General features: G+C 41.5%; 1 protein-coding gene across 5 annotated transcripts in view; it reads right to left on the bottom strand.

The window, feature by feature from the left end:
* The window catches only part of KLHL13 (kelch like family member 13), an 88,280-nt gene that overhangs the window by 44,684 nt on the left and 19,120 nt on the right, over positions 1-24,476 (bottom strand). For 2 of the 5 annotated variants that reach the window (XM_077285370.1, XM_077285369.1), the window contains exon 3: positions 2,468-2,609. In XM_077285370.1, the coding sequence (XP_077141485.1) occupies positions 2,468-2,609 (142 nt within the window). Of the gene's footprint in view, positions 1-2,467; positions 2,610-23,448; positions 23,562-24,139; positions 24,185-24,476 lie in introns of those variants that run through there. The other 3 variants (XM_077285367.1, XM_077285368.1, XM_077285366.1) reach the window with 3 other exon arrangements.

Below are 24,476 nucleotides of genomic sequence, written 5' to 3'. Positions count from 1 at the left end.
ACATTAGAGTCTCTCACTTTCTTCCTATATCGCGTGTATAGATATGAGACGCTGCGTGCTCTGTGGTAAGTGCGATAAGAAGAGTTCACTGACCGAGCAAGAACAGACTAATGCCGTCTCCTGGAAGAAATATGAAGAAATATGAGAGAAAGACGGGGTAGATGCATACAGAACCGTATCTAGGCCTGCAGCTGTACAAGGAAAAATTACGAGACGACTCTGCTCATTATGTTCCAGTCTATACAAAGTTGACAAATAAGCTGGTTGAAAAAAGTCAGAAAAAAAAAATACCGTATATACTTGAGTATAAGCAGACCCGAGTATAAGCCGACCGCCTAATTTTGCCACAAAAAAAACTGGGAAAACTTAATGATTCGAGTATAAGCCTAGGGTGGAAAATGCAGCAGCTACTGGTAAATTTCAAAAATAAAAATAGATACTAGTAAAAGTAAAATTAATTGAGACATCAGTAGGTTAAGTGTTTTTGAATATCCATATTGCATCAGGAGCCTCATATAATGCTCCATACAGTTTATGATGGCTCAACAAGATGCTCCATACAAAATATGCCCCATATAATGCTGCACAAATGTTGATTATGACCCCATAAGATGCTCTATACAGACATTTGCCCCATACAATGCTGCATAAATGCCGTTTATGGCCCCATAAGATGCTCCATAGACACATTTGCCCCATATAATGCTGCACAAATGCTGATTATGGCCCCATAAGATGCTCCATACAGATATTTGCCCCATATAATGCTGCACGTGGCCCCATACAGATATTTGTCCCATATAATGCTGCACGTGGCCCCATAAGATGCTCCATAAAGATAATTGCCCCATATAATGCTGCACATGGCCCCATAAGATGCTCCATACAAAATAAGCCCCATATAATGCTCCATACAGTTTATGATAGGCTCCATAAGATGCTCCATATTAAAATATGCCCCATACAATGCTGCACAAATGTTGATTATGACCCCTTAAGATGCTCCATACAGACATTTGCCCCATATAATACTCCACAAATGTGGATTATGGCCCCATAAGATGCTCCATAGAGATATTTGCCCCATATGATGCTGCACATAGCCCCATACAGATATTTGCCCCATATAATGCTGCACATGGCCCCATAAGATGCTCCATACAGATAATTGCCCCATATAAAGCTGCACATGGCCCCATAAGATGCTCCATACAGATATTTGCCCCATATAACGCTGCACATGGCCCCATAAGATGCTCCATACAGATATTTGCCCCATATAATGCTGCACATGGCCCCATAAGATGCTCCATACAGATATTTGCCCCATATAATGCTGCACATGGCCCCATAAGATGCTCCATACAGATATTTGCCCCATATAACGCTGCACATGGCCCCATAATATGCCCCATACAGATATTTGCCCCACATAATGCTGCACATGGCCCCATAAGATGCTCCATACAGATATTTGCCCCATATAATGCTGCACATGGCCCCATACAGACATTTGCCCCATATAATGCTGCACATGGCCCCATAAGATGCTCCATACAGATACCGTAATTGCCCCATATAATGCTGCACATGGCCCCATAAGATGCCCCATACAGATATTTGCCCCATATAATGCTGCACATGGCCCCATAAGATGCTCCATACAGACATTTGCCCCGTATGCTGTTGCTGCGATTAAAAAAATTTAAAAAATACCTCTCCGGTCCCCGGCACTTGCTATATTCACCTGCTCCCCGTTCCACCGCCGCTGTGTCTTCCCGTCCTCTGCACTAACGTTCAGGCAGAGGGCGGCGCGCACTAATCGCGTCATCGTGCCCTCTGACCTGAGCGTCACTGCAGAGGACGCAGCGGCGCCAAAGGGGAGCAGGTGAATATCGCGCACTATACTCACCTGCTCCTGGCGCGGTCCCTTGTTCCCCGGCGCCAGCAGCTTCTTCCTGTAGTGAGCAGTCACACGGTACCGCTCATTGCAGTAATGAATATGTGGCTCCACCCCTATGGGAGTGGGGTCCATATTCATTACTGTAATGAGCGGTACTATGTGACCACTCACTACAGGAAGAAGCTGCCAGCGCTGGGGAAAAGACGTGCAGGGACCGCGCCAGGAGCAGGTGAGCATTATCACACAGCTCCGCTCCCCTGCCGACCCCTGGGTATGACTCGAGTATAAGCCGAGAGGGTTACTTTCAGCCCAAAAGAGTGGGCTGAAAATCTCGGCTTATACTCGAGTATATACGGCAATTTATTTTTACATTTGTTCTGTTTGTAATGACCCAGGAAAAAACGATAATGAGTGTTTATGACACTTATCAGGTCTCATTAGTGACAGATTATTAACTAAATTAATTAGGTCTTAGATGAATAGTTCTGAAATATTAAAATAGGTGGGTAAATCTATACAACCATGAGTTAAAGACTCAATCTGTGAACACTTTCTCTGCCGTACCTGTAACACCACTGAACTATGAGTATTGCTGGTGAAGAAGCGAGTGGTGCCCGTCTTGGAGGACTGGAGATGAGCAGACACACCCATATCGGTGCTCCCGAGAGCAACTTTCAAGTGAGGGTCCTCCTCTTCCACCAAAGATCTGAAATACAATTGGAACCAGACTAAATCGTTCAGCAGAAATAACATAGAACATTGTACTGAATATTATATATATTATACACACACACAAAGAAACATGGAGCTTTGGGGAAGAATTGGGGGGAAAGGGTGTAGTAGTTATATAGTCAACCAACCACAATATGAATAAACATGAGGAGTCGGGGGACATATTATTAGAGTCATATTTGGACACATTAATATGGGATGTCAATACATTTATTAATTGACTCCTTCCTTCTAGCAATTTTTCAGCAGAAGAACCCAGTAGATACCTGTAAGGTAACATTGTGGAAATGTTATGGGTTGGGGCCATTTCATGATAATGAACGACTCCCGCGTCAGAAGATCAAATGGTGGATATACACCTTCAAAAGGTTTTTCGGCCAACTGCTATTACTAACCCGCCCTCCCATTACAGCAGAGCATGCCTATGAAAACAGCAGAAGAGAGTAAGCCATTGTCAGACATCTTAGGCTTTTCAGCCTTGAGAGGAAAAAAAAAAAAAAAAAAGTATCGGGCATGTTAAAAATCAGCCAAACCAAAACTTAATTTCCCTGATATTTATGATGGGGTTAGAGTCGGGATACTTTAATAAGCATTAGATGGTGGTCTGGTCCCACTGAAATGGTCAGGATACACAGATGTTTACCTAGTGACTACCTTAAAGAACAACCCAAAGTGGACTTCACCTACTGGACAGCAAGTCCAACATAAAATACGGTAGTCAAAGGAGAAAAAAAAAAAAATAATACAATAATGTAGGGTTCTTGAACAGCTAGCGAATGTCCTAATAAAGTGATGCTTGGATCTGAAACACGTAGGAGTAGAATATTCTTAAAATACAAACACTTGGTGGAGGAGTATGAAATAATCGTACAAGTAAAACCCAAAACTTGCAGAAAGCTGTAAGAAATAAATGCCAGAGGTTCATTCAGGCAAAATGGTCAATGCCAGTCAGTACTTGTAATTGTATCCAATATATTGATGAATGGTAAATTTGTAAAAAAACACAATGATATTAGTTTCCTTCATACTCTGTAGACATGGAAGACTAAGTACAGATAAGTCTACAAGTTAAACAAAAAACCTACATGAGGTGTCCTCACTTATTACATGAAAACAGATAACGATGATGTCAACCGTCGACGACTTTCGAGACCAACTTTTACTGTATGTGTGATGCAGGAAGAGATAGGCATTGTATTGCTTCATAACGAAGGTTATTAAAACCTTGAACTTATTAAACTTGGGTAAATGTTTCGCCGCCTCACAGGTATGTAGCAGCATCCCCAATATAGTCCTTTATTGTTCGATCTTATTAGAGCCGTATGGGAAATGCCGATAAAGAAACTGCCGGAAAATAAAAAGTAAAAGATGAATAAAAATTCGTGTGTCTGTGTGTGTCTGTGTCTGTATGTGTCTGTATGTGTCTGTATATATTTTATTTTATTTTTTTTTTAATTATTATTTTTTTTATTATTTATTTTTATTTTATTTTTTTAAAGCGGCTTTGTTGCAGCTCACTTCAATGCGATCCAAATTTTTATTCCATATGAAACATTGTTACAAATTTAGAAAAAGAAAATGAAGTATAAATACAATTATAAAAAAAGACATTACTTGAACGAAATAAAAAAAATTCAGTAGTCACATAGTTGATAAGAGAGATTTAAATTCACAATATAGTGATTATAGAGAAGTTAAGTTTTTCACAAAAAGTAACAAAAAGGCAGAAAAAAATATTTCCAACATGTTTGAATCACTATACTTGTAAAACTACCAATAACTAGAATCCACTTATAAGCTTTCAATACAATATAAATCAATAAAGTAAGAACAATTATTATTGCTGGCAAGGTCTCACTTTATCCGCAGTGTTAACCCCAGTTTTTTCATTTCATATTCTTCAATACACATCCTTCAAGGCTGGCAGAACACAAAATCTGTACACTGAGATTTACGGTATCACAAATCCAAAATATAAACCCTAAAATTATCACAAATCCTAAAATATTAATTTATTGTATTAAATTATTCTTGTTGTTTTGCTTGAACGTATAGCCAACATATTCCTCAGCGCTTTACAGATGTCATCGCTGTCCCCATTGGGGCTCACATTCTACATTCAGTAGGTTATATACAGAATGCTGTAGATAAGCCCCTGATGCTGGTGGGCTTAGCTCACCTTCCATTTTGGGGGTGACAGGTTCCCTTAGATAACGTTCAACCTCAACCACACTCAGAAGATTGGGAAGAATAGCGGCTGGGTGAATGCTCAGCTTTGTAAGATGTATAGGAGTGTCAAGTATACCAAAAACAAAAAAGATTTAAAAAAAAAAAAATGGAACAAACATTGCCTTAGTTGTGCGCACACACAAAAAAGACTGATCATGTATGAGAAATATCCCCATTTATGGCCACACATGCGATAGATTTGGACATAGATGAGTGGGAATAAACCATTTCCCCATTTGCATATAGAGCATTTCACCCATCAATTGTCCTCAAACTGAAATACATCTCCATTGCAGCCTCAATCAAAACCTAGGCACACAAGAACAGTACTCCAGTCTTCGCTGGCATCTTACCTTGTAATCAAAAGCAGAAGGGTCCGGAGCCCACGATTCAACGAAACTTATAAAGAGAAGCCAGAAAACTAAAATGTCACACTGCAGCATCTCACCGACTTATCTTTGCGGAAACTTGTGTAAAACCAGAAAGAAGGTGTTCAGGAAGTGTTTACTTCCTTAGCACGTAAAGATGCTCAGATAAATGGGTTTACAGAACAAAACATAGCTGAGCAGCACACAATGGGGTTTTACGAAAAAAACAAAACAGAAAACATAAAAAACAGGCATAAGTATTGTATATAGATACATGTCCCAGATACATATACATACCAGTTTAATCCAAGTTTATACAAAAAGTTCCAAAACTCTTTGCCTTTGACACTTTAGATGAAGTAATAAAATAAGTTTACAAATAAATGGTGAGATGCATAAAGAGAAAAATAGTCACAACCATCAGCCATTATAAAGACTAGAAGCAATTAAGACTTGTACAAAGGACAGTACAGATAGTTCTATCTTTTCAGGGTCGAAAGTATAAACTCGTGAGAAATACATTGACACGTCTATACTTGGACAACCTCTACAGATATGGCCTATTACAACAGCTTGCAGTCTGCTGATTGAATTAGCAAGGTAACATCAAGGAATTTGGCAGAAGAAAATATAATGGCAAAGGGGCAGAATCGAGCACCCATCACACTCAAACAGGACCCACACAATCTTTTAGAAATGTTTTTTGCTCCGGCAGCAAAGCCAGGTCTCCGCACCACTTTGTACATAATTAAAAGAAAATAAAATTGCCGAAGCTGATAAAAGAAAATGAAATGAATCAAGTTTCATGCTTATCTTGGACAGAGATGAGGTTTTGCAAGAAAGTGAACACTTAACACAAGCAAATGCCCATTTTGGGGGAGGGTTCTTGAGGACATCTACTCTGCAAAGAACCATAAAGCTGGACCCCCTGATATACGAAGTAAGGAGAGAATGTACATTTTATCATGAAGTGCAATGTAAAATAACACCAGAAGAAAGGTCAGGTTATCTGTTCTGTAAGATAAATCAAGCTGTGAGAACAGGAGACAGGTTACATGTACAGCTTGTGTTTACTTTGGAAAGTGGCAGGCTGCTTAAAGCGTAACTGTCACTTTAATTTTTATGTCATAAACCAAAAATACAGATAAAAGATAAGCAACTTTGAAATATATCTTATGTGTATATCTGATTTATTAAATAAAAATTAAAATAATGCTTAGTCTTTAAGGCCTGCGACCTACAAGGGTCCAACAATGTGTGAAGGATAACAGTCAGCACAATGGCGGCATCATCACTGCCGAAGCCCAGCCGCAGGGAGAAGAGGAAGGATCTGGCTGGTTCATGTGGGAGTTGGAAAGCGGAGTCTGATTTATATTTTATTGAAAATAGGAGCATGAAGGACATCATTAAAGAGAAACAGTCATGCGATTGTGTTGGCCAAACCTTGGGTAGCATGAATCAGAGCCTGGCTACACGACTGCAGCCAGGTATGTAACCAGGAAGTGAGAAGATCTGGTCATGGACCATAGAAATAAACAAGACTCGTCTGGGCTTTTCCCAGCACCCCTCCAGGTCATTGTCAGGTCTCTCACTATAGAAGAGACCTGTCAATCATCTAGAGTGGTGTGAAAGAAGCCGGCCGGGGGTGGCACCGGACTAGTGACATCTATTACTATAGTCCCTGGAAGGACTGTCAAATATTTTCATAAGAAAAATATATATGGCTGCAATCAATTGTGAGAGCAAGGCTCTGATTTATGTGCCCAGCATGAATCATGTGAAAAATTCCCTTAAATGGAGGCAGAAAGAGGGTCTTTACCCTTGTATGGGGTGGGCATTATTATTTTAGGAGGGGGAATTACTGTATGAAGGCACAAACGGCAACTACTTATTATTGTACAAGGGACATTATTGTATGTGAGCACAAAAGAGGGACATAATTATTTTATGCGTGTGCAAAAAGACTATACATTTTGCATGGGGCTGAAAATAAGACATTGCAATGGCAACATGACTTTTGGAAGTGGGTGCTTTAAGTGTATTAACGTATAAGGGGGTGTAGGATTAGCTGAGGGGTGCACAAAACTGATTTACGGCAATAAGGGGTTGAATTATTAACAATGTAGGGCACGAAGCAGTTTATTTACAGATGGTTAAAAACAATAAGCCAAAGATTTGTGCGTGTTATATTCTGCTGAAGCAAGACCTCGATGGAAAAAGTGGAGATGGTGGTCTGGGATAGATGTAGAAGACCAAGGATGTTAAGGAAACAATAAAAAGACAGAATGTCACCGATACCTCAATGGAATTATCTGTAAAGTGTATAACGTTCCACGGGTAGAGGGAAAAATGGATTCAATGAAATTCAAGATCTTGATACAAACATAACATCTATAAAAAAAAAAAGGTGAGAAAGAAAAGAGGATGGCTTCTACAAATGGACAATGATTAGTGATGAGCAAGTATACTCGTGATTTGCCGAGTATGCTCGGGTGATCTCCGAGTATTTGGATGTGCTTTTGAGATTTAGTTTGTCTCCTCAGCTGCATGATTTGCGGCTGCTAGACAGCTTGAATGCATGTGGGGGTTGCCTGTTAGGGAATCCCCACATGTATTCAGGCTGTCTAGCAGCCGCAAATCATGCAGCTACAGAGACAGAAACTAAATCTCCAAGCACATCCAAATACTCTGAAACCACACGAGAATGCTCGTAGAAACTCGAGTAACGAGCATACTCGCTCATCACTAATAATGATACTAAACACACGTAAAAATCCACAATAGCCTACCTCAAAAAGGTGCAAGCGGAAGATTTTCAAATGCCCCTCACAGTCCCCTGATCTGATCATTGAAAATCTGTAGCTAGACCTCAAAATAGCAGGACATGCAAGACGACTCAGGAATATCACAGAACGGAAAGAATTTTTCAAGGAAGAATAAATGAAAAGCCCTCAACTAGAATTAAAATAATTTAATTTAATTCAAAAGGAAATGCATCATCTTTAACTTTGGGCTTTTTAGATATCATTTTATCTTCAACTTGCTTAACTGTTCATGACAACAGTAATTTTGACCAGGGGTGCCCAAACTTTTACATGCTACTGTATAATCCTCTCTGAAACAAGGAAACATACATTCTATGAGTGCAGCTCATCCTATACAATCATTCTAAAGAAGATTTTCATCAGATGTGCTTTACAGATCATATCAAATAGGTCAGAAGCAAAAACCTTGTAAACCAAAAGACATGTACGGTATTTCTGGCATGGATTGCCATTGAAAAGTCACATTCGCTCTTTCCACCTTAAAACAAAATTAAACGAACAACAAACCCTTCTTGTGAACTAGAGTCCATAATGGATACAACAGATGTAAAGCTTTACTATTTGTTTCTCCTTTTCCCATCAGGGAGAATACAGTAGCAGTGTAATCTCTTTAATCTAAAATCAGATTACCCCAAAATCTTGTTAATTTAGCATCTGACCAAAAGAAAGTCTTGGTTATAATAGTACAATCAGAATTACCCATACATATTATTTATTTATATAGCACCATTGATTCCATGGTGCTGTACATGAGAAGGGGTTATATACAAATTACAGATATCACTTACAGTAAGTAAACTAACAATTACAGACTGATACAGAGGGGTGAGGACCCTGCCCTTGCGGGCTTACATTCTACAGGATGGTGGGAAAGGAGACAATAGGTTGAGGGTTGCAGGAGCTCCGATGTTGGTGAGGCGGTAGCTTCGGTAGGGGTGGGGACGCAGCGGGGTCAGTGCAGGCTGTAGGCTTTCCTGAACGGTGGGTTTTCAGGTTCCGTCTGAAGGCACCGAATGTGGTTGACAGTCTGACGTTTCGGGGCAAAGAATTCCAGAAGATGGGGGATATTCGGGAGAAGTCTTGGAGCCGGTTGGGTGAGGAGCGAATAAGTGTGGAGGAGAGAAGGAGATCTTGGAAGGACCGGAGATTACATGAGGGAAGATATCGGGACTCGAGATTAGTTCAGAGATATATGGAGGAGACAAGTTATGGATGGCTTTGTAGGTTAGTATAAGTAATTTGAACTGTATACACTGAGGGAATGGGAGCCAGTGAAGAGATTTGCAGAGGGGGGAAGCGGGGGAGTAGCGAGGAGAGAGATTAGTCGGGCAGCAGAGTTAAGGATGGACTGGAGAGGTTCAAGGGTGTTAGCAGGAAGGCCACAAAAAAGGATGTTGCAGTAGTCAAGGCGGGAGATGATGAGGACATGCACAAGCATTTTAGTAGATTGACAGTTGAGGAAAGGACAGATTCTGGAGATAATTTTGAGCTGGAGGCGACAGGAGGTGGAAAGAGCTTGGATGTGCGGTTTGAAGGATAGGGCAGAGTCAAGGGTTACTCTGAGGCAGCATACTTCCGTTACGGGGGAAGCGTGATGTCGTTAATAGTGATAGATAGGCCAGGGAAGGAAGATCTAGGATATGGAGGAAAGATGATGAGTTCAGATTTGTCCACATTGAGTTTGAGGAAGCGAGAGGAGAAAAAGGAGGATATGGCTGATAGACACTCTGGGATTCTGGAGAGCAGAGAGGTGACGTCTGGGCCAGAAAAGCAGATCTCAGTGTCATTGGCATAAAGGTGGTACTGGAATCCATAGGACTTTATGAGTTGTCCCAGGCCAAGTGTATAGATTGAGAAGAGTAGGGGTCCTAGAACAGAGCCTTGGGGGACTCCAACAGAGGGTGGGATGAGGAGGTAGTGTGGGAGTGGGAGACACTGAATGTGCGGTTGGAAAGGTATGAGAAGATCCAAGATAGGGCGAGGTCTTTGATGCCAAAAGAGGAGAGGATCTGTTGTAAGAGGCAGTGGTCAACTGTGTCGAAAGCAGAGGACAGGTCTAGAAGGAGGAGTACAGAGTATTTTCCGTTAGCTTTGGCCGTAAGTAGGTCATTAGTAATTTTGGTCAGGGCAGTCCCAGTTGAGTGATGGGGGCAGAAACCAGATTGTAGATTGTCAAAGAGCGAGTTAGATGAGAGGTGGGAGGAAAGTTCATCGTGGACGTGCTGCTCCAGGAGTTTGGAAGCGAATGGGAGCAGCGATATTGGGTGATAGCTGGACATAGCAGTTGGATCAAGTTAGTGATAGGTTGAAGAGGTGGGTTAAGGATGGGATAAGAGTGGTGGTGAGGTTGGGGAGGAGGTGGGGTGGGATGGGATGGGGTCGAGCATGGAGGTGGTGAGGTGAGATTTGGAGAGGAGACAGTTAAGCCCCCTTCAGTGATGTTGGATAGGGAGGTTATGGGGTTTGGGCATTGGTCTGGTATACAAAGGGGTTGTGGTGGTTGAACAATGAAGACTTGCCTTGTTTGGTCGATCTTATTTTTAAAGTGTGTGGCAAAGTCCTCAGCAGAGATGAGGGAGGTTGGAGGGGGCAGTGGGTGGCGGAGGAGGGAGTTAAAGGTTTTGAATAACTGTTTGGGGTTGTAGGATAGGGAAGATACGAGGGTTGTGAAGTAGGTCTGTTTAGCAGAGGTGAGAGCGGATTTAAAAGCGAGTGTTGGCTGTTTGAATGCAGTGAAGTCATCTTGCGCGTTTTCTTCCAAAGCCGCTCTGCAACCCTGGACACTTGCCGGAGCTTTTTAGTGGTGTTATTGTGCCAGGGTTGTCTATTGATATGTCGCACTCTGCCATGAACGAGAGGGGCAACCGTGTCAATAGCTGATGCGAGAGAGTGGCATTGTAGAAAGCAGTGGCACGGTCTGTGTCGTGGAGGATATGGATGCCAGTGGTAGGATGGAGTCCGAGAGTGTGTGGGTGTCTAGGTGTGCAAGGTTTCTGCGGGGGTGCGCATGTTGCTGGACATGGGTTTTTTTTTTTTGTGTAGTATTTCCCTGCAATCCGCTATGGCAAATATTGATAACAGTATGGAATTAGGGTACTTTTATTGTCCACATATTAACAATAATCGTGACTAAGCATCCATAGGATACCTTTAGTAAAAATATGTACATTCAAAAACAGTTTGTTGGCCAAGACCAGGCTGACAGACGACTTTCTAAAGTTCGCCATACACATGCGATAGCTGTCGGCCGAGCCAAGGTCCCCCGATACAAGTGCACGCTCAGCTTATCTGAATGTTCATGTGCTGCCAATAGGGAGAGAAAAAAAAGCCTCTGCCAGACATCCCTGCCATCAGCTTATCTCACAAAGAACAAAAGTTGGGAGTTGAAATTCAAGCCACCAGATCTTTATGGGCATACTTTAGATTTATTTCCCTTGGGTTACTAGACGTTTTGCCCACTTTTGACACCTACAAAATACAATAGAAATCAAATTATAAAATAAAACCCGATACCCATATATTTTCTAAAAGCAGACACCTTGCACACTGCTAAAATGCAACTCCTAATTTTAAACACGCTCACGTCTTTATGAAATTTTGTTACAAAGTTTATTTTAGGGGGAGGTGAGCATAAAATGTTTGTGAACAAGACTGATCCAAGTAGACATTTAGATGCACAAAACCGAATACAAATAGAAGTTTAAGATGTAGAGTGCATACATGCCACTTAGGATTATGTCTGGACATTTTTACAAAAATTGCCCAAACTGTGGAGACAAGAAAAGCTATTTTAGAAAAAAAGGAAAAAAAAGATACAAAATATGAGGACGGCACATGTTACACAGTGACTGTATCCCACCAAACCTGTCCACAAAAATAGAATAAATAGTGATCAAAACATCATATGAACGAACACCAAAATGGTATCAAAGAAAGAGTCAGGTGGTCACGCAAAAAGTAAGACCCCACACAGCACCATCTCAAGAAAAATAAAAACATTAGTAGTAAAAAAAAAAAAAAAATTTAGCGACACCAACCTAATTTTTTTTTTTTACATTTAAGCGAAAAAATAAAAAAAGTTATGTAAAGTTCTGTTTTGGCATAATTGTACTGACCTAGAGGATCACATTGACTGGTCACTTTTTACCATTCAATGAACTGCATAAAAACAAACAAAATTTTGCGTTTCCGTGCGGTCGCCACACACGTCAAATCGCCGCATGCGGACGCATCCGCATACAACGCACGTCCCTGCGTACCCAATGTTAAAGATAGGTACGCAGGACGCATGCAGAGTAAACGGAGGGTACGTGGAGCTTCAAGGAGGAAGAAGGGAGACGTTTATTAGCATCCTGGATAGGACCTGTGCACAGTATATACCGTATGGGAATAAACATACTAGAAATAGGAGGAAACCAATATGGCTAAATTAAGCTGTAAGGGGCGCAATAAGTGACAAAAAGAAAGCATTTAGAGAATTAAAGGAAGTAGGTAGTGAGGAGGCATTAAATAAATACAAAAAATTAAATAAATTCTGTAAAAAGCAAATCAAGGCAGCAAAGATTGAGACAGAGAGACTCATTGCTAGAGAGAGCAAAAATAACCCCAAAATATTCTTTAACTACATAAATAGTAAGAAACTAAAATATGATAGTGTTGGCCCCCTTAAAAATAGTCTGGGGGAAATGGTGGATGAGGATGAGGAAAAAGCCAATATGCTAAATGACTTTTTTTCAATCAGTATTTACAAAAGAAAATCTCATGGCAGCCAATATGACTAGTGATAAAAATTCCCAATTAAATGTTACCTGCTTAACCCAGCAGGAAGTACGGCGGCGTCTAAAAATCACTAAAATTGACAAATCTCCGGGCCCGGATGGGATACACCTCCGAGTACTGCAGGAATTAAGTACAGTCATTGATAGACCATTATTTTTAATCTTTAAAGAGTCCATAATAACAGGGTCTGTACCACAGGACTGGCGTATAGCAAATGTGGTGCCAATATTCAAAAAGGGGACAAAAACTGAACTCGGAAATTATAGGCCTGTAAGCTTAACCTCTACTGTGGGTAAAATCCTGGAGGGCATTCTAAGGGATGCTATACTGGAGTATCTGAAGAGGAATAACCTCATGACCCAGTATCAGCACGGGTTTACTAGGGACCGTTCATGTCAGACTAATTTGATCAGCTTCTATGAAGAGGTAAGTTCCGGACTGGACCAAGGGAACCCAGTAGATGTAGTGTATATGGACTTTTCAAAAGCTTTTGATATGGTGCCACACAAAAGGTTGATACATAAAATGAGAATAATGGGGATAGGGGAAAATATGTGCAAGTGGGTTGAGAGCTGGCTCAGGGATAGGAAACAAAGGGTGGTTATTAATGGCGTACACTCGGACTGGGTCGCGGTTAGTAGTGGGGTACCACAGGGGTCAGTATTGGGCCCTCTTCTTTTTAACATATTTATTAATGACCTTGTAGGGGGCATTCAGAGTAGAATTTCAATATTTGCAGATGACACTAAACTCTGCAGGGTAATCAATACAGAGGAGGACAATTTTATATTACAGGATGATTTGTGTAAACTAGAAGCTTGGGCTGATAAATGGCAAATGAGCTTTAATGGAGATAAATGTAAGGTCATGCACTTGGGTAGAAGTAATAAGATGTATAACTATGTGCTTAATTCTAAAATTCTGGGCAAAACCGTCAATGAAAAAGACCTGGGTGTATGGGTGGATGACAAACTCATATTCAGTGGCCAGTGTCAGGCAGCTGCACTAAGGCAAATAAAATAATGGGATGCATTAAAAGAGGCATAGATGCTCATGAGGAGAACATAATTTTACCTCTATACAAGTCACTAGTTCGACCACACTTAGAATACTGTGCACAGTTCTGGTCTCCGGTGTATAAGAAAGACATAGCTGAACTAGAGCGGGTGCAGAGAAGAGCGACCAAGGTTATTAGAGGACTGGGGGGTCTGCAATACCAAGATAGGTTATTACACTTGGGGCTATTTAGTTTGGAAAAACGAAGGCTAAGGGGTGATCTTATGTTAATGTATAAATATATGAGGGGACAGTACAAAGACCTTTCTGATGCTCTTTTTAATCATAGACCGGTGACCGGGACAAGGGGGCATCCTCTACGTCTGGAGGAAAAAAGGTTTAAGCATAATAACAGACGCGGATTCTTTACTGTAAGAGCAGTGAGACTATGGAACTCTCTGCCGTATGATGTTGTAATGTGTGATTCATTACTTAAATTTAAGAGGGGACTGGATACCTTTCTGGAAAAGTATAATGTTACAGGGTATATATATTAGATTCCTTGATAAGGCGTTGATCCAGGGAACTAGTCTGATTGCCGTATGTGGGGTCGGGAAGGAATTTTTTTCCCCATGGTGGAGCTTACTGTTTGCCACATGGGTTTTTTTTGCCTTCCCCTGGATCAACATGTTAGGGCATGTTAGGTTAGGCTATGGGTTGAACTAGATGGACTTAAAGTCTTCCTTCAACCTTAATAACTATGTAACTATGAAAGTACGCTGCCATCCGCAGCCCTCCTGACCACAAACGTGAAATCAGCCTATGGCGACAGCCAGTAAGTTAAAATGTCATTTCTGACAGAAATCTGCTGGACTGATTAGAAATACATTAGATGTCCTCTAGGAACAATTGTGTGCAACAGGTATTCCCAGAGAAGAGAGTGGATTTTACACTAAGGATCGGTTATGTTCTCTGGCTGATAAGAGTGGTCATAAAATGCACAAAAATCACATTAGCACTCCTCCTCTGATCCCAAAGCCATCCAGGTACAGGAGGAGGAGCGCCTGCTCAGATCTTCTCAGCCTCTTTACTTACAATACAAGACAAGGCTTTCATACAAAACTTATAGCCACAATGTATCTGGTGCTATAGCCATTTGTAGCCAGGAATGATCATACAGCTCTGGCAAAAATGAAGAGACCATTGCAAAATGTTCAGTTTGTCTGATTTTTCTCTTTATAGGTATATTTTTGAGTAAAATGTAAATTGTTCTTTTATTCTATAAACTACTGACAACATGTCTCCGACATTCCAAGCAATAACTTTTGTATTTATTTTCTGAAAATGAGAAATGGTCAAAATAACAAAAAAATGCATTGCTTACAGACCTCAAATAATGCAAAAAAAAGTTCATAATCATTTAGAAACAATACTAATGTTTTAACTCAGGAAGAGTTCAGTTCAGAAATCAATATTTTGTGGAATAACCATGATATTTAATCACAGCTTTCATGTGTCTTGGCATGCTTTCCACCAGTCTTGCACACTGCTTCTGGGTGACCTTATGCCACTCTTGGTACAAAAATGTAAGCGGTTCTTCTTTGTTAGATGGCTTGTGATTATCCATCGTCCTCTTGGTTATATTCCAGAGGTTTTCAATGGGGTTCAGGTCTGCAGATTGGGCTAGCCATGACAGGGATTTAATGTGGTGGTCCTTCATCCACACCTTGATTGACCTAGCTGGGTGGCATGGCGCATTGTCCTGCTGGAAAAAACAGTTTTCAGAGTTGGGGAACATTGCCTGAGTAGAAGGAATCCACTGTTTTTCCAGGTAACCTTGTAGGCGGTTTGATTCATACGTCCTTCGCAAAGATTAACCTGCCCAATTCCAGCCTTGCTGAAGCATCCCCAGAACATCACCGATCCTCCACCAAATTTCACAGTGGGCGCAAGGCACTGTGGCTTGTACGCTTCTCCAGGTCTCCGTCTAACCATTAGATGACCAGGTGTTGGGCAAAGCTGAAAATTAGGCTCAACGGAGAAGATTACCTTACTCCAGTCGTCTATGGTCCAATCCTTATGGTCTTTGGCAAACTTCAGCCTGGCTCTCCTTTGCTTCTCATTAATGAAAGGCTTTTTTCTAGCTTTACTAGATTTGCTCAGGCAATATTCCCCAACTCCGAGGACTGGTTTTTCCAGCAGGACAATGCGCCATGCCACACAGCTAGGTCAATCAAGGTGTGGATGAAGGACCACCACATCAAATCCCTGTCATGGCCAGCCCAATCTCCAGACCTGAACCCCATTAAAAACCACTGGAATGTAATAAAGAGGACGATGGATAGTCACAAGCCATAAAACAAAGAAGAACTGCTTACATTTTTGTACCAGAAGTGGCATAATGCCAAAAGCAGTGTGAAAGACTGGTGGAAAGCATGCCAAGACGCATAAAACTGTGATTAAAAATCATGATTACTCCACAAAATATTGATTTCTGAACTCTTCCTGAGTTAAAACATTAGTAGTGTTTCTAAATGATTATGAACTTGTTTTCTTTTGCATTATTTGAGTTCTGCAAGCAATGCATTTTTTTCTTACTTTGACCATTTCTCATTTTCAGAAAATAAATACAAAATGTATTGCTTGGAACTTTGGAGACATGTTGTCAGTAGTTTATAGAATAAAAGAACAATTTACTCAAAAATATACCTAGAAAGAGAAAAATCAGACAAACTGAACATTTTGCAGTGGTCTCTTCATTTTACCTAACAAATTGCAAAGGGTGAAGTCTACAATTCCGCACAAAGAATTTACATTTTGCAGATTTTAAAATCCGCACTGCAGGCCAATTTACATGTGGGAAAATTGACACAATGTGCAGATGAGATTTTTGAAATCTCATTATCGTAACTGGTACTGTGCTACGTTGCGAGTTTTATGCATCCACATCAGTATGTAAAATCTTCACACAAAACACAGAAAATCCACACTAATTAAAGGGAACCTGTCACCCCGTTTTTTCAGTACGAGATAAAAATACCGTTAAATAGGGCCTGAGCTGTGCTGGACAATAGTGTATTTTGTGGACCCTGATTCCCCACCTATGCTGCCGAAATACCTTACCAAAGTCGCCGTTTTCGCCTGTCAATCAAGGTGGTCTGGTCAAATGGGCGTGGTGAAATCGCTTCTTCTCCCCCAGATATTGCTTATCTTTCCGTTGGTGGCGTAGTGGTTTGCGCATGCCCAACAGCGGAATGCACTGCGCAGCTGAAGAAAAGAGCGCGATCTGCGCTATTCACCGCTTTATCGCTGGCGGCGGCCATCTTCCTGAGGCCGCGCGTGCGCAGATGGAGCGCTCTGCTGCCCGGGGCTTCAGGAAAATGGCCGCGGGATGCCGCGCGTGCGCAGGTGGAGATCGCGGCGGCCATTTTCCTGAAGCCGGGTTCGCATATCGGCTTCAGGAAAATGGCCGCCGCGATCTCCATCTGCGCACGCGCGGCATCCCGCGGCCATTTTCCTGAAGCCCCGGGCAGCAGAGCGCTCCATCTGCGCACACGCGGCCTCAGGAAGATGGCCGCCGCCAGCGATAAAGCGGTGAATAGCGCAGATTGCGCTTTTTCTTCAGCTGCGCAGTGCATTCCGCTGTTGGGCATGCGCAAACCACTACGCCACCAACGGAAAGATAAGCAAGATCTGGGGGAGAAGAAGTGATTTCACCACGCCCATTTGACCAGACCACCTTGATTGACAGGCGAAAACGGCGACTTTGGTAAGGTATTTCGGCAGCATAGGTGGAGAATCAGGGTACACAAAATACACTATTGTCCAGCACAGCTCAGGCCCTATTTAATGGTATTTTTATCTCATACTGAAAAAACAGGGTGACAGGTTCCCTTTAAGCACCTCTGTCTCATAAAGTAGCAATTTAAAGGGACTATCAGCACAGAATGACTGTTCATACCAAGTCCTGCCGCTCGGTGCTTCATGGCGTGGCCAGTCATTTATATACACCTCCCCACTGGCCTGTTGTCCTTTTTTCTCTACACCCTTCCTTATTTGATTGACCGCTCTAGCTTTATAGAGCCAAAGAAGGGCGGAGATAGATGGAAAACTAGCGGGTGGGAAGGTGCAGTAAAATAATTGGCCCCGCCATGAAGCATCGAGAGCATGTATGTGGTTGTACAGTTATACTGTAATGAGAGTCCTTTTAAAAGGGAATCTGCCACCAACTTTTTTGCCATTTAATCTCAGAGCATAATCTTTATTGAAAGTTAATTAAAAGATTATATATAAGCAGCTGCAAACCCTCAAAAGGTAAAAAACAACCCTTAACAAAAATGTAAGGCACGCAGATAAGGACAAAATTGATCCAAAAGGTGAGTAGAGTGGTGGGATCTATTATTTAGAAGTGGGTATAGCTGTGGACTGACCTGGTCAGAGTTTTGGGACTGACCAGGTAGGCAATAATAATAAATTTTATTTCTATAGCTCCAACATATTTCGCAGCACTTTACATTATAGAGGGGACTTGGACATTACAGTAAAACAATAAACACACATAGATCAAAACAGATACCAAGAGGAATGAGGGCCCTGCTCGCAAGCTTACAATCTATGAGGAAGCCGATAGGGCTCTCTTAGGGTTAGTTCCAACAAGAATAAGGAACAGGAGTCATCACGACAAGAGTCTATATGCCATAACTGCGCTGAACCTCCTAAATGGGTGAGGTTGTTCTTTTTTCTTATTCCTTTGAGACTAATTGATTAGTATTACTAGTGGGGATTCAATTTAGATTAGCTTCTTCTCTGAGGTGTGCCTTTCGCTACACGGACCACCTCTACTAGGACCGACCCCTGTCCGTTTAGTATCCTAAACAAAAGATCCCAACACTCTACTCACCTTGGGTCAATATTGTCCCTACCAACGTCTCATATTTTGTTGTCAAGGGTTGTCTTAACCTTTGTGGGTTTGCAGCGGCTTATTTATGATATTTTAATCAACTTTCAATAAAGGTACTATTTGTACTGACTCACTTGCTTTTGAGGATATACACCTAGTGAAGAAGTTGGATTTGTCATTTGAGAAGATTGTTTTTTTTTCTCCTTTTACCAATTGTTCTTTTGTATATATAATCTGAGAGCAGCATACTGTGGGGGCAGAGAGCCTGATTCCAGCGATGTATCACTTGCTCAGCAGCTTGCTGTAGTTTCAATACAATCAGTGTTTTATTAGCAGAAGATTATCACTTATTACTGCAGGAGTAAGTGGTCCACTGAATCTATATACCCCGCCTACATCACTGATTGGCAGCTTCCTGTGTACACTGTCAGCAAGCTGCCAATCATTGATGAGGGCGGGGTTATACACCGCTCGGCATTCAGAGCACTGCTACGACAGATAAAACAGGGATTCTATCTGGAATCAGGTTCTCTGCCCCTATATCATGGTGCTTTCAGATGACATAGCTAAAACCTGCTGAGACTCCCTTTAATATAGGATTATCGCTTTTTTTGTACATCAATTTTTGAATAGTGACTACAGTTGGAGCAAACTGATCTGAAGGATTCTATCCATCGTCTTGTCAGTAATCGTTGTCCTAGAAATCACTTCTTACTCTATGGCACCCAAAGCTCTTTTTCCGATTAGCTGACTTGGCACAACGTCACACTGCAATGGTGACATCGAGCCAGACCGGCATAATAAAAGCTGTATATGCTGTCAGGTATCAGGTGGCTCTCAGACCACCGATGTGGCTGATAGACTTGGTGCAAGTTGAATTGCAAGACCCAGGATAAGTGACCCTTTTATTTTTTATTTTTGTTACATGATTACCGTATATACTCGAGTATAAGCCGAGATTTTCAGCCCATTTTTGGGGGCTGAAAGTCCCCCTCTCGGCTTATACTCGAGTCATACCCTGGGGTCAGCAGGGGAGGGGGGGGCGGGGGCTGTCTAATTATACTCACCTACGGCTGGCGCGGTCCCTGCGCGTCCCTGCTTCTTTCAGCGCTGCATATTCTTCCTGTACTGAGCAGTCACATGGTCCCGCTCATTACAGTAATGAATATGCGGCTCCACCTCCTGGTTCAATATGGATTCAAAAACACTTAACCTACTGATGTCTCAATTAATTTTACTTTTATTGGTATCTATTTTTACTTTTGAAATTTACCGGTAGCTGCTGCATTTTCCACCCTAGGCTTATACTCGAGTCATTAAGTTTTCCCAGTTTTTTTGTGGAAAAATTAGGGGGGGGTCGGCTTATACTCGGGTCGGCTTATACTTGAGTATATACGGTACCCTCTTTTTGCTCGGGCATCCCAAAACTTCAACAAAAGAATCAATTCAGCAATAAAATCAGAAGACAAAAAGAAAGAAAGAAAAAAACAACCACATATCAGCGGCAAAGCTCTTATTTAGACAAGTGAATGGCAAACAACCAAAAGGAAGGATCATAACAAAGAGAACAATAGGTAAAAAATGGCCATGTATAGAGTAGCTTTCACTTACATATCAGAACCAGTGACCTACGTGTCCATGAAAGACGACTAAATATAAAGTACGCTACCAAATCAAAGTATCATCAACATGAATTAGGATTTCACTAGAGCTGTAGATCAATCACTATTGCAAAACTGGAGCAATGAATTTCAGTTCCCAGAGTTTTACTGTCTTGAAATGTAATCAAAACTTTCTTCCTACTCATAAATAGCAGCAAAAACGTTATGCCATTCATCTCCTGCAATCAGATAACTGCACGGTGCCACTTATCCAAGACCCTTCTGTCTCTGCTGGTAGAAAGAGGTTATTTTTATATGGCTTCATGCTGGACCAAGTGTAACCCCAATGTAGAAAGAAGGAAGAAGTCCACTTTATTCTACAAAAAGCAGGTACATAAATGAGGTGATGAGACGGAGGAGCGACATTGAGCTCCTTATATAAACCTTTACCTGTCAGGACCTTTCACAAGGTGTATTAACTAGAAAATGCCCATGGCCGACTTCACACTGAGAAGACTGCTGGATATAGGATACATCAAGTATCAGACAACACTTGCTAGTCATAAAGACTCATCACATACATAGGACACGGAGACATCCAGCATCAGATCGCGTAGTCTTATCTATAACACTATGAAGATCTACACACACCAAGACCAAAAGAAAAATGGGTCATAAGGACAAGAAACAAAAAAAAAAAATAATGTTCATGGCCCCAAGCTGAATCTCATCACCAAAACCAGGTCATGGCCACACAAGATACTTAGACGCACACACAGGGGTGCTCGATAAAAAACATTCAATTACCTGTAAAATAAAAGTGAAGAATAAAAAAAAAAAAGCACTAAAACCCATTAGCAACATTAGAAGAACAGATGAAGAATGAATCAGGAAAGCTCTACACAAAAATGTATCCATGGGTTGTGGACTCGCAAAACTGTCCCTCTTATTTTACACCATGTACATTTAGGATGAGTCCGATCAGAGATACATTTTAAGTATTGCAGTCATTCCAGTAGTGGCTGACCACAACGCCCACCCTACAAACTGACGACATCCTTGCCGTAGTCACCTCGTCTTGACTAATACTCTTGTAGTCCCCAACCACAAATATGCGGCTTTTTCATACATTTAAGAGCTATGCACAGATACTACGAGATACCGGGCTGCTCCATCTACGTGACGAGGTCTTAAGATGTTTCCTAAAACATGTACCAGCAAAATAAATTAGGTGCTCGTGCCTCAGATATCCTGCCCTGTCAATAATACGGAGTCCAAGTCTATTACTAAGTCCTACGTAAACTCGGGAGGTAAAGCATGTAAGCTGTCGTCGTCTCCTGGTAAAGGAGGAGGTCTCTGAACCCATCGGAGCAAATAGTCTGGAGAAGTCCATAGTACAGGAGGGTCTAGTTCACGTCCATCGCACAAGTCAAAGGATCAGGGGAGTCCTTAAGGCCAGAGAAAGGGTTAATAAGCCAATCTGCTATAAAACGTGGGACGCGTTAATCTTAGGCGGAAGACAGGTGACAAAGCCCTCATTGTACATTGTCTAACAAAAAAGAGCTCCATTGTTGGGAGTCTTCCATTTTTAACCCCTGCTAAACTAAACATCTGCATTTTGCTTCCTCCTTTGTCTTGATGAGGGGGTATAAAATAAAATAAAGAAAAAAACAGGTAGCAAGTATATAATATACACTAAGGAGATTTCATGAACAGGTCATAGAGGGAACAGCACTGTATAAAAGGAGGTGACACCGCCGTATATCACCATTATGAAACAAATAGCAAAAATGTTTAATAACTTAAGTGTGACTGCCATTAACCCTAATATTTCACTCCCCTTCTATCACACTTACAGGGGTCAAGGAAGCGGAGATATGAGGAGCTGTTTGACAGTCCCAACGCTGTACAGCTGGGGGTCACTAATGTTTTCCAAGGATTTCCATTGCCTGGAATCAAATGTAATTTTTTTTCTTACCCCCTAGAGTTATTAAACCACCTCCAACACGTAATCTTAAGGTTAACTGCAGTCATCACGGAATATTAAGGGTGTTTTTTTTTTTTTTTTTTGCAGAGTTTTAAAAAGGGTGAAGATTTTGGATAGAAGGACCCTTATTTAGGGTCATATTCAACCATATAGTTGCTGTATTGGCCCATCCGTATCACGGCTGTATGTTGTGGCCAGACTGTGGGTCTCGTGACCAGAACGAATATATACCTGTGATGGCGATCGCTGGGGTCACAAGACCAGCAGCCAGACCAGGAATCGCAGCTGTGATATGGTGGGGTGTCCTTATGGATCATTACACCCATTATATAATTTTACTTTTGAAGTGAAAGGGACAACAGACTGAGCACAGACCAAAGAGTTACACAAGACATAAATAATATATATTATGACAAGTTCAAGATTCCAAAATCATTACTAAAATATTAGTGAAAAGCACACACTATCGAACTTGATATTTGAATAAACTAAGTACGGTAATAAAGACAAGTAATACTTTATACAGGCGTAAAAAAAAAGCTATTCATAAAGGGCACGACAGGCAAAGACAAAAAACAGAAACAATATTAAATTGCATGTACAAAACATACACATGCTCTGCATTACATAGGACTGAGAAAAGGCATAGGAGGCAGCAAACCTGGTCACGTCTTATAAATCATGGGTGCACATGATTTATGAAGGTTTATTTGGCACGGCACACAAACTGGACACATCATCGGTTGGACAATGGCAGGTATGGTTTGGTCACCCCCTCCCCAAACACAAAAAAAGATAAAACCACAGTGGGTTTAGGGCTGAAAACACCAATGGTCGTCGTTCAGGGAAACTTACAAAAGATCACTAAGCTTAAGGATGGACCTTTGTTCAATGTAGAATACCCAATAATGACAAAGATTTTTATTTTTTTTTTGCAGTGATATATGTAATCTCAATAATTAACTATGGTGATCTGAATAATAGATTACAGACAGGAAGAACTTTTCTCTCCTTGGATTTTTTTTTTCCTTTCTTTGAAATGCAGAATACCGCTGCTGCATTTTTGTCCAGAGGGTATTCTCTTAAATAAAAGCCCACCTTAGAGGTTTCCTCGTGTCTCTCACTTACATGTATGCTGGAGAAAGCAGCGATGACCTGGATGTTTTAAGCACGGGAACGGGGAATTTCCAGATAGCAGGAGAGCTGGTTTTCCATTTCAATGGCATGTTGTCACCACGGTACTACAATAACAGTAAACAGCGTTTCCATAACAGACTACCGACTAGGACTTCCATCCAACACACTACTGACATGGCAGAGGATGCTGCTGCTGTTCCTGCTGCTGCTGATGATGACGATGCTCTGCACACAAGCAAATGACTCTGCCAATGCCCTCAGACCGATGCTTCCAATCTGTAAAAATAGGGTCGCCAGGCATTGCCTTTTAAATCCTCCTGTCCCCTAAAGCGATCCGATGAGTCTATTGCTCTACCTCAACAATAGTGCCACCTCGTTAGAGAAGCGTTGACTGCAGTGGGTTAGTAAAGGAGATGGGAGAAAGGAAGAGTGAGGAGTGAAAAAAAAAAAAAAAGTAAACCCCGCACTGCACACAGCAGTACAATGCAGCCTTATTATAAAGCCGCTAAAATAAGATCTAACGCAAATAAAAACTTGATTGTAATGGAATTCGGCTAAGGACACTGCAGCACTTTAATCAAGCACCCACGGCTCTAAAAGCTTGATATCTATCCAATACGGAGGGTGGGAAAGAAGAGGGATTGGGGGGGGGGGGGGGGGATTTGCATGAAACAAAACATACCTACTCAGAATACACTTGTCATCCTCTGAACACTCGTCCTTTGAGCTGCAACAATACAAATGGGATAGAAATCTCAGCATAGCCTTAGGCCAGGGCTAGTGGGTGATCAGTGGCTAAATTCAGCAGCCTATCTTCCTGTGGAGCAAGCTCTGGTCACACATTGCGAGATTGCCATAATGGACGGGGAAGAGAAATCACACCATCAAAAAAATAAAAAGATGCATCAAGCAGTCCTTTTAATCCTTCACTGGGACGGAAAATGGCAAAGATGAAGGGCTGGACGTGTCTGCATGGTGCACGGCTGTGAGGGCGCGCTCATTTCCCTAGTCTGTGGCCA

This window comes from Ranitomeya variabilis, chromosome 2, assembly GCF_051348905.1.
Source record: "Ranitomeya variabilis isolate aRanVar5 chromosome 2, aRanVar5.hap1, whole genome shotgun sequence".
In the NCBI taxonomy this organism is placed as follows: Eukaryota; Metazoa; Chordata; class Amphibia; order Anura; family Dendrobatidae; genus Ranitomeya; species Ranitomeya variabilis.
The sequence above is the reverse complement of the archived record's forward strand: the minus strand, read 5'-3'. Positions and strand labels throughout refer to the sequence as shown.